Genomic DNA, 14,906 nt, shown 5'->3' with positions numbered 1-14,906 from the left:
TGGGAGACATTTCTGGATGCATTTTTACAATCTAAATATGCATATGTACAAAAAAGTATATTTAAAAAACAAGTAAATTGTTTTTTATTACATTTACAGTGATGTTATGTTATTTTACATTTGACGTGTCAGATCAGTCTACTTATGTAAATGTAATGATATTCTAGAAAAACAGTACACGACTGTAAACTACACAGTAAAATAATTTGACATTACTATTTTTTGGAACAGTGTATAGTAAATAACATTTTTATTAATTCACTTTATTCCATTATTAATGTGCAACTGACTGGTTGACATAAAGTCTGTAGTTACACCTGGACTTGCTGTAGAGGGCAGTCATAAGGAAGAGCTCACTTTGTTATGATCCAGATGCAGTGTGATGTTGTTGGGAATCTTTTTAATTTTCCTAACCTCTGACTTTTAGGTATTTTCATATTTTTAGTTCCAAAACTTTAATTTCATTCACATTTCTCAGTTATTGGGAAACTGTAGAAAATACTCTATTCTGAAAATGGCTACTGAAGGGATTCAAAAATACATCAAATAAACTGGGAACACATACTCGGCCCATGTCTGAGTTAAAAAGTAAGGAAACCAAATACAGCTTTACTGTTTACTGACCAACATTATTTGTCTGCATTCTGATAAATACAACCCCAGTACTATACTCACTGTACATACAGTACATGACGATATTAGTAAGTAATGTAATAACTGAGTAAATGACATATGACACACAAAAAAACCAACACATTGCACGAAACAGGAAGAAGGCAGCTTATTTCCATATATTTTTATACATATGCATAAAATAGCATCATTAAGAAAAAAACATACATGGGCAATTTTGATAGCCATGGTTATGTAGACTGGAAACACCAGGGTCTGGGTGCAGTTCCCCCCTCCAGGGGCAAGAGTACCTAGACCCGGTTCGTAGAGTACGCTTGGGGAGTGTGATTGTGTGTACAGCGTCTCTTTATGTCTGTCTCCACGTTGGTTGAGTGTGGAGTAAGTGCATATGAGAGCATGAGGGTGGGAATGGATGTTTGTGTCTGTGTGTGCCTGTATGTCTGTGTCTATATGTCAGGTTGGGTATCAGACGCCACCTCTCTGGGGACATCTCAGGCCCTCCAAGGTTTGGAGGCCTATCTCCACCCACCACCACTTCCCCTGCCAGTGGCGGACCCCCTCAGACATCGGTGCGTTGGTGGTTCTTTGTGTCTGGGGGTGGGCGTCCGGGTACACACCGGCTCACTCCTTGGCGGCCGCTTATCGGGGCCTGGAGCCTGGGGCTCGCTCGGGCCACTTCGGAGGTGGGGTGCCCCCGGCCTCTCGGCCTGGGGCTCGGTCACTCAGGCACAGCTGGCTGCCGGCGGAGCTCACGGGCACGTCACTGCAACTAACCCTGGCTTCTGCTCCGCGGCTGCTGAGTGAGCCCTCATCTGGGACTCTCCTCAGCTCTTACTGGGACAGTGGCGCAGCTGCCCCTCTGTGGGTCTTCCTTGGTCTCTTGTGTTCTGGGGGCCTCTAGATGTCTGGAGTTTTGATCTCCTCCATACCTTTTTTTTTTTTTTTGTTTGTTTTTTTTTTTTTCTCTCTTCCCCCCCTTCTCACCGTCTCTTCTCCCCTTTGGTTTTCTTTCTTTCTCTCCCCCTCTTTCTTTCATTCTTTCCCCCTGTCCTATCCCACAGTTATGTCCGTCCCGTTTGCAACTGAAAATAAAATAAATTCATAATTATAATAAAGGTCAATCAAATGGACCAATATGGCAAGGCCATGATGATCCACTTGGTAAAATAAATCCGCTTGGCATCTTTCTTGGCCTCAAGACAACAATTCTGATGGCTAAAGATCCAAACGGGACACAAAAAAAAAAAAAAAAAAAAAAAAGAAAGCAGTGTTTTAGAATTAGAAAGAAATGATGACAGCGATGCATTGAAATTATTTATTGAGATATAACATTTAAAAGAATTACACTGAAGCAACAATAAACAATCATTGACAAAATTAAATGCTTTTCACAATATTTTCAGACAAAAATGGCAAAGAAAAGAAAATACATTTCAAACTTCATGCCATCATTTAAAAACAAGTCATTGACTGAAAATATGCATAAAACACACTATTTAAAATAAATTTAACACCAAACCATCAGGGTTGCAAACTCACTACAAATTGGAGCAGATGCAGTAGAGAAAAGCTCGTACTATGATTATTATTTCACTTTATAATGCTTTCCTCTTGAATACCAAAAGATAAAGTTAAATAATGTAGACAGCTGTCTACACTGTAAGTCTGTGTCAGACTAGACTTACAAATGGGTACAGAAACTGTCCTGTTTAGACTAGATTCATCACTATTTATTACAATAATTTAATCTCCATGAAGAACAGTACGAAACATTTTGATACGCTGAAACAGCGACTCAGTGAATTTACACTCATCCACGGCCAATCCCTTACTGTGTGCTTCCTCCACCTGTCTATACATGGCGTTTGTGTAGCGTATGCCTCCATTTGCTGCCACCATGTCATCAATCTTCTTGACCAGCTGCTCCACCTGCTTTCTGTCACTGCTGGTGTTGTCAAAGACGTGGAACCTGTTTCCACAGCTTTCAATGATGTGCTGAAGTCCAAGATCAGCTTCATTTACATACTCCTCTATGGTCATGTCTTCAAGATCGCCGCCACGGGTGAACAGCACAATCATGTGCTGGTTTATCTCTGGGCCAAACAGCTCCTGCAGGGCTTTCACTGAGTTTTTCTCCTCCTTAGTGAATCGACCCACTTGGAAGACCAACAGGAACACATGAGGACCGGGAGAGGAGTCTTCAACACATTTCTTGATTTCTTTTTTGATGAACTCATCTGAATTCGCAACGTCCATGATCCCTGGTGTGTCTACAACACTAACTGACCTGTTACCCATCTGTGCCACACCTTTTTCACAGACCTCGGTCACTGACCCCAGTAAGGGACAAGAGCTGAAATTTGTTTTTCCCAGGATGGTGTTTCCAACAGCGCTCTTACCCACACCAGTTTTCCCAATCATCACAATGCTCAAATCAGGACCTGAAACACAATTCACAATTCACTTCACAGGACCTCAAACACAATTCACTACTTTTATTTGATGAAGATTAACTATAAATCTTACATAGTGGAAATGAAGCCATCTTAACTTCACTGTTGTCACTGCGCAGGTGAGAGAGATGAATGTTAAAGCCTCTGTTCAACACAGTGCTTTTATAGCTTTACAGCTGGCATGCCTCTGGCATTTGACAGTGACAGAGCTGTGGGTTCAAACTGGTTCTTCCAGTTTTGGATTTCTGTTTTACCTTTTGGACATTGTTTGAGGGTAAAAGGAAATAATAACTAGTCTTTCCATGGGTAAAGTGATACAGAAGAAGAGTTTATTTATGTGTGCTTTTGCTAATACTAAATCATTTTTAATTCTTCGTTAAAAATATAAATATTTATCAAAATATATTTTTGATCAACACATTCCTACATTATGTAACTGAGTGAAAAAAATCATGTTGAAATCAATATTTGTGTGATGGAGCTGCTGATAAATCATGTTAAAGTAAAACATAGAAAAAAGAAGAAAATGCAGCTTATCTCTTCTGCATGAAACTTTTGTACCTGGTCACCATTTCCCCCCCCCCTCTTTTTCTTCAACATTACATCTGAGGTGATGTCTAGTCCTACCCATTGTAACATATAATGGGAAATGCCTGCAATACCTCACCCAGGAGGCATCCTTGTCAGATGCCGGAACCACCCCAACTGGTTCCTTATAATGTGGAGGAGTAGCGGCTCGACTCTGAGCCATTCATGGACGGCCGAACTCTTCAACCTATCTCTAAGTTAGAGACCCGCCACCCTTTGGAGAAAGTTCATTTCTGCCATTATTCATTATCTTGAATGTTGTGTTTACGCCGTGGTGCAGCGTCACTGACAGTTGTTGTTTTGTAGAGAGAGTGCTGTACCATGAGTGACTTCTGTTGTGCTGTTGTTGAACCTTGAGGCACATTGTAGCACAGCAAGTGTTTTAATAAAGAGCTCCCCCTACCAGCTTGGGGTTAAACAACAAGCTCAATCTCTCTCTGTGAGCTTCGTTGTTAAGATTTCTCTGCATGCCACAATGTAAAACACTGCACGGACACACTGTGCTAATTATATATTTTGAAAAAGAAATGTAGAGGTAGGAATTGCAATTAATATAAATAACATGACGCTAAGCATCGGCCAATGAATGTGAACTAACAACACGGTCGCGGGTAACGCTGCGACTGTAGGAAAAAACCCTAATATGAAGGTATTTTACTGTGCATTTTACAGTAATGTTCTGTTCTTCTAGAATATCATTAAAGTTACGTAAATAGACTTTGACTTCACATTTTGAATGTAAATTAACGTTAAATCACTGTAATCACTGTAACCTAAAAAATCAGTCAGACAACTACAGCTCATTCAGAACTCTGCTGCTCGAGTCCTCACTAAGACCAAAAAAGTGGACCACATCAGTCCAGCTCTGAGGTCTTTACACTGGCTGCCTGTCCGTCAGAGGATAGACTTTAAAGTTCTGATGCTGGTCTATAAAGCTCTGAATGGTTTAGGACCAAAATACATCAGCGACCTCCTGACCCAGTATGAACCATCCAGATCCCTCAGGTCATCTGGATCCGGTCTTTTATCAGTTCCCAGAGTCAGAACCAGACACGGAGAAGCTGCATTCAGCTTTTATGCTCCTTATATCTGGAACAAACTCCCAGAAAGCCTCAGATCAGCTGAAACACTCAGTTTATTTAAATCCAGGTTGAAGACTCACCTGTTCTCAGCTGCATTTGAATAAAGCACCAAATCCACACTTTTAAGCTTAAATTTCAAAACTAACATTTTAACTACTGATTTTATCTGTTTTGATTTTATCTGTTTTGATTTTATATACTGTTTTGTTTGTTTGTTTGTTTGTTAATTAGTTAGTTTGTTTTATTTGCTTGTTTTAATCAATTTTAAATCATGCTTTTTATTTGTTTTTATTTCTAATGTCTCTGTAAAGCACTTTGAATCACCTTGTTGTTGAATTGTGCTATACAAATAAACTTGCCTTGCCTTGCCTTGCCTTGCCTTGCCTAATGTAATACAACATAATTAAATTAAATTAAAATGTATCTGTCTGTACATATGCATATTTAGATTGTTAAAATACAAATGATACAAATGTATCATGATCTCACAAATATCTGTCCGTTATTTGAAAGATCGAATTCAAATGTAATGCTATGGAAAAGTATATAACATGATCCCTATAAGCTTGAGTTGCATCACATAAGTATTATTATCATTGCTAGTTAGGCCGTTCGTGGCTCAAGGGTTGGCAGTTCGCCTTGTGATCAAAAGATTGCCGGTTCGCGCCCCGGCTCGGACACTCTCCGTCGTTGTGTCCGTGGTCAAGACTCTTCATCTACCGCCTACTAGTGATGGCCAAAGGGGCCGATGGTGCGATATGGCAGCCTCGCCTCTGTCCCTGGACATCCAATCAATTATTATTCGAACCAACTGTTAACTGTATATTTCTGTACATTTACGTATTATGATTCATATTTCCACATTCAGTGACCTTGTTTATAGGTAATTTCATTGTTTGATCGCGTAAAAATGTTCCTAATTTAATGTCTAAAAGCACTTGGAAAAGGCAGAATCCCATGTCAAATTAGCGCAACAAACTCTATTTTCATTACTGAAAATAACCGTATTTTTATGGGACAGTTATTTTCTGTTATTTCACGGTCGTATTTTGGCGCCCCAGCTGCCGGAAGATTACCGTTGTTTTACGATGTTTTTTGTAACAGTGCAGTTATTTATCAAGTGCATTCATTGCTGGTGAATTTAAAGGACAGCGTGTGGTTGAAGAATTTGTCACTTCTAAAATATTCTTTTTACATTTCACCTTCTGGTTTCATCTAAGGCTGTGAACGACAGAATGATCCCAGCATAATGAAGCATATCTGGAATGCATCCAAACAAACTAGTCAATTGTAAATCACTATTAATGAAACTTTTTTGTATGGATAATATCAAGCCAAAACATGCAACCTAAATTCCAGAAAAAATGCGTCGTTCTTAAAGTTTGAGCAACTAAAATACTTGAAAATCACATTATGAATCACATGAATGTTCAAACTAAGAATTTTTTATGCACAAAAATTAAATAAAATTGTATAAAAAAGTAAAATTTCATGGTTTAATCATTTGTTGTGTCATTTACATTCTGTTATAGAGAAAATATTAGGTCATGTGATTTGAAAGTCTTTTAGTTTACATTTTGTTAAAATTCAAAGAATGTCCCAACTTTTCTGGAATTCGTGTTTCACATGATCACATTTGATAGTCATGTTTTGAATGACTATCACTGTGATAAATCATGTTTGTCACAGTGTTTTGTTCTGTTTTTATATAATGGTCTGTAAGACACACATCTGTAGTAATCTGAATGTACATTGTATCACTAATGAGAGTTTCACAACTACAATTGTAAGAGCCAGATAAGAATTATTTGATTGTCTTTAGCTATAAGCCAAAAACACAAAAAATAAAAACAGAAAGTAATCAAAATAGAATATATAAAAAGTTACCTTTTTTAATTAAACTACAAAAAAGTGATTTTTCATGGTAGTTTTTTTATGATAGTTTCACAGACTGCCTATATTTTATTGAATTAAATGAAGACATTAACACACATATTTCAAAACAATACATCGTCTTTCTTACAAACACACATTGCGCCGTGATTCTCTTGTGAGTCATAAAGTTTTGCCACAGGGTGGCAGAACTTCAATACAACCAGAGCACGAATGTCGGTTTTTAGAAAAGAGAACATGATTTTGAATTTTATTTGATGTAAAATTTTAACAAAAAAGTTCTAACGTTTTTTACTTTGTGTCAAGTTTTTAGAAATTTAGACACAGTTTTTGGGAATGTATTTAAATATTTTCAGAAATACCCATACATTCAAAAATATATCACTCTGAAGCTGGTTCCAGTTGTAGATTGTTTTATATTCATAGGTCATGTTAATCAGTTATTTCTGTGAACGTTCAAATTGGGTGGTGTATCACATTTATAGTTAGTAGACATGCTTCAACACATTGGATTTTTCTTCAGGTTTCTAAGATTGTCTTCATCTGAATGGGTAAAGAATATTTAGGGTACAAAAAAACAGTCTACACTGCAAAAACTCAAAATCTTAAAACATATATTTGTCTTATTTCTAGTCAAAATAATCTCATTTCACTTAAACTAAGACACATTCAGCTACAGAGTAACATTTTAGTGACATGGGTTATAAGCTGTGTCCAAATTCAGAGGCTGCATCCCCCTGAGGACCCGGCCTTCGCAGTCTATGTGGGCCGAGTCCTCCGAAGGCCGGGTAGGCCGGAAGTGAGCAGCTGTGAAATTGGCCTTCAGATTTGCGTCACCAGCTGTCTCGGTGGAGTTTAATAAACCTCGCCACCGTGTCCTGGAGGAACGTTTCCTCCAGGACACAATGGATGGATTTCCTTGTTTTTCTTTACGCAACCTCTTCTGACCGTTCTCCCTGATGTGATGTTTGTGTAATGTATGTATGGTCAGAAAACGTTCAATTTCGCTGCAGGCAACTGCAAGTGACAAATAAAGGCTCATAACTGCCTGAGAGAACAAGATAAACATCAGCTGAAACCAGGCAATGACAGTTTTGCTGATTAATATGTATACAAGGAACATCCTGCTTTTCTTCCTCATGGCATGGCTTTAAGGAAGTGATTTCCTCACAGCAAACCTTCCTGAATGTTTGTGTTTCATTATGAGCTTCTTCAGGTGTCAGTGAAAACACTCTGGGTGGAATCCAACAGGTGTTACAGGTTTTTCCACATCATTATCAAACTTTCTGTCACATTTGTTCAGGTCCTACAACAACATCCCTGTTTTTTTCTAAGAAGCCTTGAACAATTTATTACTTGTAGATAGGCCAGTAGTTTCTTAATGAAAAGTAACAGCTGTGGTTTCCACTGTACTTCCTACATAGTAATCTAGCCACATTACAGATTTTATCTGAATTTCTATAAAACTAAATCCCTTTCTAAACCTAATTCTAAGTAAATAACAGTAATCATACTCATGAGAAAAACATATATGACAAAAGGATTCATTTCGTGTTTTTTTTTTTTTCATTTTTCTTATTTGAAAATAACTGGACGGTTCCCTTTTTTTCCTTGTTAGATTTGTTTTGAGGAAACAAATAAAGCACATAGACATATATTTTAAGTACAGAAAGCAACTGGCCAGTCTCTGTCACTAGCATAAAGTCAGATTAGATGTTAGCTAGAAAGCACTAAGATGTAGAAAAAAAAGTGCTTATATGAATTACTGAATGAGGATTTTTTTTAAGCACTACTCAAATAGAGTAGAAAAGTGCATTAAGGCAACCAGTGAATTTATCAGCACACTGGATGTATGATGGTAGAGCGCAATAGTAATCATCTGAAGATGTAGTTCTGTCTCCTTATAAAGATGACTTGGCTGAGCACAAACCACATTTTTGTGATTACTAATGATTCTCTGTTAGAAAATCAGAAAATGTCGTCATAGTGGCTTCAACTGTAACTACTTTAAAAGACACAAATCTTTCTTCCAGCTCCTGAAAAAAATAGAATAATTGCTTATTTGTTTTCTGAGTGCTGATGATTGCATTGTTTTCTTTTTGGTGCCTTTTTTTTTAAATTTACATGTTACAAGGAACTTCCTGGTTTTCTCTCTGACCACATGTCTTTAAGAAAAGTATTTCCTCACGAAAACCTTCCTGAATCTTTCTGTATGATTATGAGATTGTCTGTGGGTTTGCACCTACAGTTTACAAGTTTTTTTTCACATCACCAACTTCTGTGACAACTTCCTGTCAAATTTGTTCCATCCTCTCACCAAAATCCTTGTTCCTTTTCAAGAGGCTATGAACGCCCATTAATGATTTTAATCATAGGAAAGTAGTGTTGGACCAAATGTTAAAAGATCACAGCACAACTTCGTGTTGGCTCATTGTGTCCAACAAAAATATCCAGAACACCTCAGATAGATTATTCTCTGAATGAAAAGTATGACAGCGATACTTTTGACTTCTAAAAAGTGGAAAAACTGTTCATAATAGATGATGTTCTTAAGAATCTCAGAATGGTGGCTGTAAAGAAGCCATTCTTAATGAAGGGACACTGGGAGAAAAGGCTGACGGATAACAAGAAATTAGGTCTTAAAGAGTAATTAACCTGAATTTGAAAATTTTGGTTCAAATCATCAACATGTACCGAGGAGCTCTGGAGAGAGGTACTATAGAGAGTTTTTACAGCCATCTGTAAAACAGGGTGTAGGCTCTGTCATGGTTTGGTGTTGGAGATCTTGTCAAATCTGATAAAAAATTTGAAAACAAGAAAAGTAAGTATCTTGATGCATGCTCATTCATCCAAGTAAGGGCATCCCAAAATTCACTTCATCCGGAGGTAACGAAACGTTTCTCCCGCTGAAAACATTACGTCCAGATATACTGAATCAGCTTTTGAGGCAGAAAAGTAAGGTTAGATTTCGATGCACAATGTGATATCATCTGGAAAGAATGTGACTGGCAGTGGCTTAATTCTCTTCATGAGAATGATCTCAAACACACTGACACTGCAATAAAATCATACCTGGCTGGAAAAACACCATGAGTCAAGGTTTGGCCTTCCCAGAGTTTTCTAAATAAAAACATGACATGCTTAGCTTCTAGATCTAATCTGTGGTAAACACAATGACGCAAATCATTAATAAGCAGAGGAAATGTAACAACAGACAAACAGAGACTGCAGCGTGTTGTGCGCTCTGCTGAGAAGGTGATCGGCTGCAGACTCCCATCTCTGCAGGACCTGTACACCTCCAGGACACTGGGGCGTGCAGCTCGGATCTCAGCTGACCCTTCTCACCCTGGACACAGTCTGTTTGACCTGCTCCCCTCAGGCAGGAGGCTCCGGTCCATTCGCACCAGAACCTCTCGCCATAAGAACAGTTTCTTCCCCTCTGCTGTCGGACACATGAACAATAACCATATGACTGTTCCCATCACTAACACATGACCCTACGCTGTGTTCACTGCATCATTCCATGTTTGGCACTGATCACCACCTGCACTCATGTATATATCATGTATATATTTATCTATTTAGCACTTTTAATTCTTATTCTTATTTTTATTTCATGTCTATTTAAGCGTAATTTATGACAGTATGTTTGCACTGAAGCACCGCAGCAATTTCCTAATGTTGTAAACCTGCTCAACATTTGGCAATAAAACCCTTTCTGATTCTGATTCTGATTCTGATACAAAAGTTACTGACGTACATAGATCCAAAAACTCACAGTCTTCCCAAAAAAGAAGATAACTGGGTCAATGCTGGTCAAATACGTAAATGGACAGATAAATATTATCTGTAAGAGACTTTATTCCAGACACAAGTGGATACCCCAGTATAGGTTTCAAATATTTTTTATTGATCTTATACAGTGTATGTTCTGTTTAGAGAGAAGAGGACGATACAACTTACCCACATATGTCTTTTATATATTTCTGGAAAATTATACGTTGTGAATGCCATTAAATATAATTTAACTTCTACATTACCATTACTCACAGTGAGAAAGCTTTGTGGATTTGTTAAAAGTACAATCAACAAAATCAGCGTACATTCTTGTGAAAGGTGAAACTGTTTAAACATAAATGGAGTGAACTCACTTCAGTGGATATTTCATTTAAACCATTTTTTTTATTCATACTCACATTTACTTAAAGAAATTAACACTCAAAAAAAAAGCATTTGGACAGTATTACCGTTGGTGAGAGTAGTCTAAGGTCAGAATACATCAGTAGGATGTCCTTGAGACTATGCCAGTGCAACTTAGTTAACCAGGATCCTTTCCAACACAAAGCTACACTATCATGCCATCTGTGTGCTGTCATGAGACAAACAAAGATGACATAAAATTGGATATGCAATGTGACGTGGAAATACCTGGATGTTAAAACATATATTTAGTAAATAAAGCTGATTCTGATTCAGATTGTGAAAGTGGGGTTTTATACTTAGACATGACTGATGACAGTGATGTATTTAAATTATTTATTTAGGTAAAACATCAAAATGGACAATGTTGAAGCAACAATTAACAATCATGAACCCAAAGGAAATTTTTCTTCACAATAATTTCATTTAAACAACCAGAAAACAGACAAAAAAAAACAAACAAATAAAATTCAAACTTCTCCTCTTAGAAGTCATAATTCATCATTTCAAAATCACACAAAAATACAAAATACAGTTCAGTTCAGATATCACAAACCACCCTGATTATAAACTCGCTACAAGCTGGAGCAGATGAAGCAGAGACAAGAAACACTTTGAAAGCACAGCTTGTATTATGATTAGTATTTCACTTTAATACAATGTCAAACAATCAGCAACCGATATCTTCATTCTTTTTTGTGATAACTCAAATAAAATGATCCTAAACAGCTTTCTACACTGTGTCATTCTAAACAGACTTCATGCTTTCATGTGTATGTACAAAAACTGTCCAGTTCAGACTAGATCGTGTACTATTTATCACAACAGTTTAATCTCTCCCAAGAAGAATACGAAAAAGTCTGACACGCTTAAGCAGCGGCTCAGTGAACCTATACTGCTGCAGTGTCAATCCCAGTCTGTGTGCTTCCTCCACCTCCTTGTACATGGCGTCTGTGTAGTGTGTGCCTCTATTTTCTGCCATCATGTTATCAATCTTCTTGACCAGCTCCACCACCTGCTTTTTGTCGCTGCTGGTGTTGTCAAAGACGTGGTACCTGTTTCCACAGCTTTCAATGATGTGCTTTAGCCCAGGCTCAGCTTCACGTACGTACTGCTCTATGGTCATGCCTCCAAGATCACCACCACGGGTGAAGAGCACAATCATGTACTTGTTTGCCTCGGGGCCAAACAGCTCCTGCAGGGCTTCCACTGAGTTTTTCTCTTCTTTGGTGAATCGACCCACTTGGATGACCAACAGGAACACATGAGGACCGGGACAGGAGACTTCAACACAACGCACAATTTCTCTTTTGATGAGCTCATCTGATTTTGCAGTGTCCAGGATCCCTGGTGTGTCTACAACACTAACTACTCTATTACCCCACTGAGTCACACCTTTTTGACAGACCTCAGTCACTGACCCAGATAAAGGGCAAGATCTGAAACGTTTGTTTCCCAGGATGGTGTTCCCAACAGCACTCTTGCCCACACCAGTTTTTCCAATCATCACAATCCTCAAATCAGGACCTGAAACACAATTGACTAATTTGATTTAACTCATATACACAAGGGTGTAATAAGAACCTTAGTGAAAACTTTCCAAGGTAACAAACCAACCTAAAGATTAACTTTAGGTCTTACCTGCTGGAAACAAATCCATCTTAATGTCACTGTTGTCACTGCACAGGTGAGAGGGATGAATGATAAAGCTTCTGTTAAACACATCTTTTATTTATAGCTCCACAGAGGACACACCTCCTCCTGTAGCTGACAGGTATAGAGGGCAGCACAGTCTGCACTCACTGCACAGACTGTGCTGCACCTGATTGAAGAGCCACCACTCACAGTGAGTTTTGCTTGTAAACTTTTCTTTGCTTTGTAGCAATAAAATAAAAGGACAGTTATTAAAGGTATTGCAGATAAAAAGAGAAAGAAAACCTTTCTGATTTCATATCACATCACGCTTTATTTTCACAATCTCTCAAGTCCTGCAGTCTATGATTTATAATTTAAAATGTAAAATACTTAATGAATGTACTTCAGCAAAAGTGAAGAGTTCAGAGTTTTGCTGCTTCTGACTTATGAACCCACAGATCACTCATTCAGTTTCTGCAGTATGGGTTGCCGGCAGAGCAGTAATTCAAGGAGATGTGAACCACAACAACTCATAACAACCAATGCCAGGTAAAGCTGAAAGTGCAGAACTGTTGAGCTAGCATTAGGGCTTACCTTATTTAAATAAAAATGAAAAACATATTCTCTTTAACCATGTGCACATATGCTATGAAAAACTCTGGTAATGTATTTTACAAGGGGCTCTGATTTTTTTTATATATATATTGTTAGAAACAACAAATAAGTGTTTATAAAACAAAAAAAAAGAGTTTTTGAGCTGAGGTGGGTTTATTTTTTCTCTGTTATTAAATTGTAGGCCTGACTATGGATCACAAACTGGACCGTACACTACTGAGCCACAAGCAGGTGAACCCCAATGCTTCTAAGCAGCATTTTAGAAGTTCATATTAAAAAATGGGTTATTAAATAGGGATTATGCAGACGGTTGTTATAAGCAAAGAGTCCTTCATGATCCAAGAAAGACTTCAAATAGTAAGACTGGATTTACTAATGTTAAATAAGCTCTTTTGTGTATTTTAGTGCAACTGTGGGAGTTTACGTTTTCATTATTTATAGATTTTGAATGTAATGCAATGAGGGATTTCACTGACATTATCATCATTATAAACTTATTCAGGAAGACGCACTCCAGCCATATGGAACATTGTCCTTTTGGGAATGTCTGGGAGTGGAAAGAGTGCGAGTGGGAACAGCATCCTCAGAGAGAAACGCTTCATATCTAGACCCAGCTCCAAGCCGATCACCTCAGAGTGCCAAGTGGCAGAAACTAAAGTGAATGATTTCCATGTATGTGTGATCGATACTCCTGACATCTTTGATGATGACATTGCACCGTCAGTTAGGGACAAACATGTAAAAAAGTGCAAACAGCTTTGTGAGTCAGGACCTTGTGTGTATGTACTTGTATTACATGTGAGCAGATTTACAAATGGTGAGAGAGATATCTTTAAAAAGTTGGAAAAAGCGTTTGGGAGCAAAGTTAAAGAACAAACAATTATCCTGTTCACCAGAGGAGACGACCTGCAGCAGGCAGAAATGAAGTTTGAGGATTTCCTACGTACCTGTCAACCTGTGCTGAAAGCAATAATTCAGAAATGTGACAACAGGTGTGTTCTCTTTGAGAACAGCAGGCAAAATGACAGTCAGGTAAAGAAGCTACTGGAGACAGGGATGAACCTAATCCAAAACCAGCAGACGTTCCTGTATTAGGTCAGGAAATAAAGTAATTGGAAGTGGGATTTTTTATTTTGGTGTGTGCAAAGACACACATAAGGGCATGAACACAGGTATAAACTGCATTTTTTTGTGTGTTTTCTTCTTGATTTCATATTAATCAGCATTCAAACAAGGAAACAAGGAATTATTTCTGAACTATTTAAACGTTTTTATACACTTTTATCTAACAAATCAGTGAAAGTTTGTCATCTTTTGTAAACTGCAAAATAATAATCCGAAATTCAATAAAAATAAACTTGTCAGTACATAAAGTGTCTCTGTTTTCCACCACACTGATTCAGACAAACACAGAGAAAAGACAAAGCAGCTGGATGTTCAAAAAAATCTCAAAGATAACAACATAACAGCTGAATACATATTTCTGTGATGTTCTGAAAATGAATTTGTGTTCTGTCGTATAACAGTATAAAGTGCAATGTGGTCAGGAGTTGCATCCAAAGGGAGAGCATGAGCTGTTCACTAAACTCTAATTTTAAATAACTTTACATAATACACATGAAAGCCAGTTCAGAGTGAAGAGCCAGTGACAGCAATTTGTTACCAAGAACTAAGTAAGTAAGTAAGTAAGTAAAATTTATTTTTATAGCACTTTTCACAGATAAAAAAATCACAAAGTGCTTTACAACACAGAAAATGGAAATATAAAACAATATGACAGTAAATAAAACAGCAAATAAAACAATGT

At 37.6% G+C, this 14,906-nt stretch overlaps 3 protein-coding genes across 3 annotated transcripts; 1 reads left to right on the top strand and 2 right to left on the bottom strand.

Annotated features, from left to right (window-relative positions):
* Nucleotides 1-2,376: 2,376 nt before the first annotated feature.
* LOC308385349 (GTPase IMAP family member 7-like) lies at nt 2,377-3,078 on the bottom strand (the record flags this gene model as incomplete). Its single annotated transcript, XM_080864206.1, has 1 exon — nt 2,377-3,078. A coding segment is annotated over one exon (702 nt), but the record flags the coding sequence as incomplete, so codon positions are not given.
* An 8,600-nt stretch (nt 3,079-11,678) lies between these two features.
* Nucleotides 11,679-12,509, bottom strand: LOC308385348 (GTPase IMAP family member 7-like; the record flags this gene model as incomplete). Its single annotated transcript, XM_080864205.1, has 2 exons — nt 11,679-12,391; nt 12,491-12,509. 2 exons carry the CDS (start codon nt 12,507-12,509, stop codon nt 11,679-11,681), a joined length of 732 nt encoding a protein of 243 aa, XP_080720331.1.
* A 779-nt stretch (nt 12,510-13,288) lies between these two features.
* LOC308385346 (uncharacterized protein) lies at nt 13,289-14,194 on the top strand (the record flags this gene model as incomplete). The annotated part of the gene is made up of 2 exons (XM_080864203.1): nt 13,289-13,307; nt 13,602-14,194. 2 exons carry the CDS (start codon nt 13,289-13,291, stop codon nt 14,192-14,194), a joined length of 612 nt encoding a protein of 203 aa, XP_080720329.1.
* Between the last annotated feature and the right edge of the window lie 712 nt (nt 14,195-14,906).

Source organism: Rhamphochromis sp. 'chilingali' (genome assembly GCF_963969265.1).
Source record: "Rhamphochromis sp. 'chilingali' genome assembly, chromosome: 18".
Lineage (NCBI taxonomy): Eukaryota > Metazoa > Chordata > Actinopteri > Cichliformes > Cichlidae > Rhamphochromis > Rhamphochromis sp. 'chilingali'.
The sequence above is the reverse complement of the archived record's forward strand: the minus strand, read 5'-3'. Positions and strand labels throughout refer to the sequence as shown.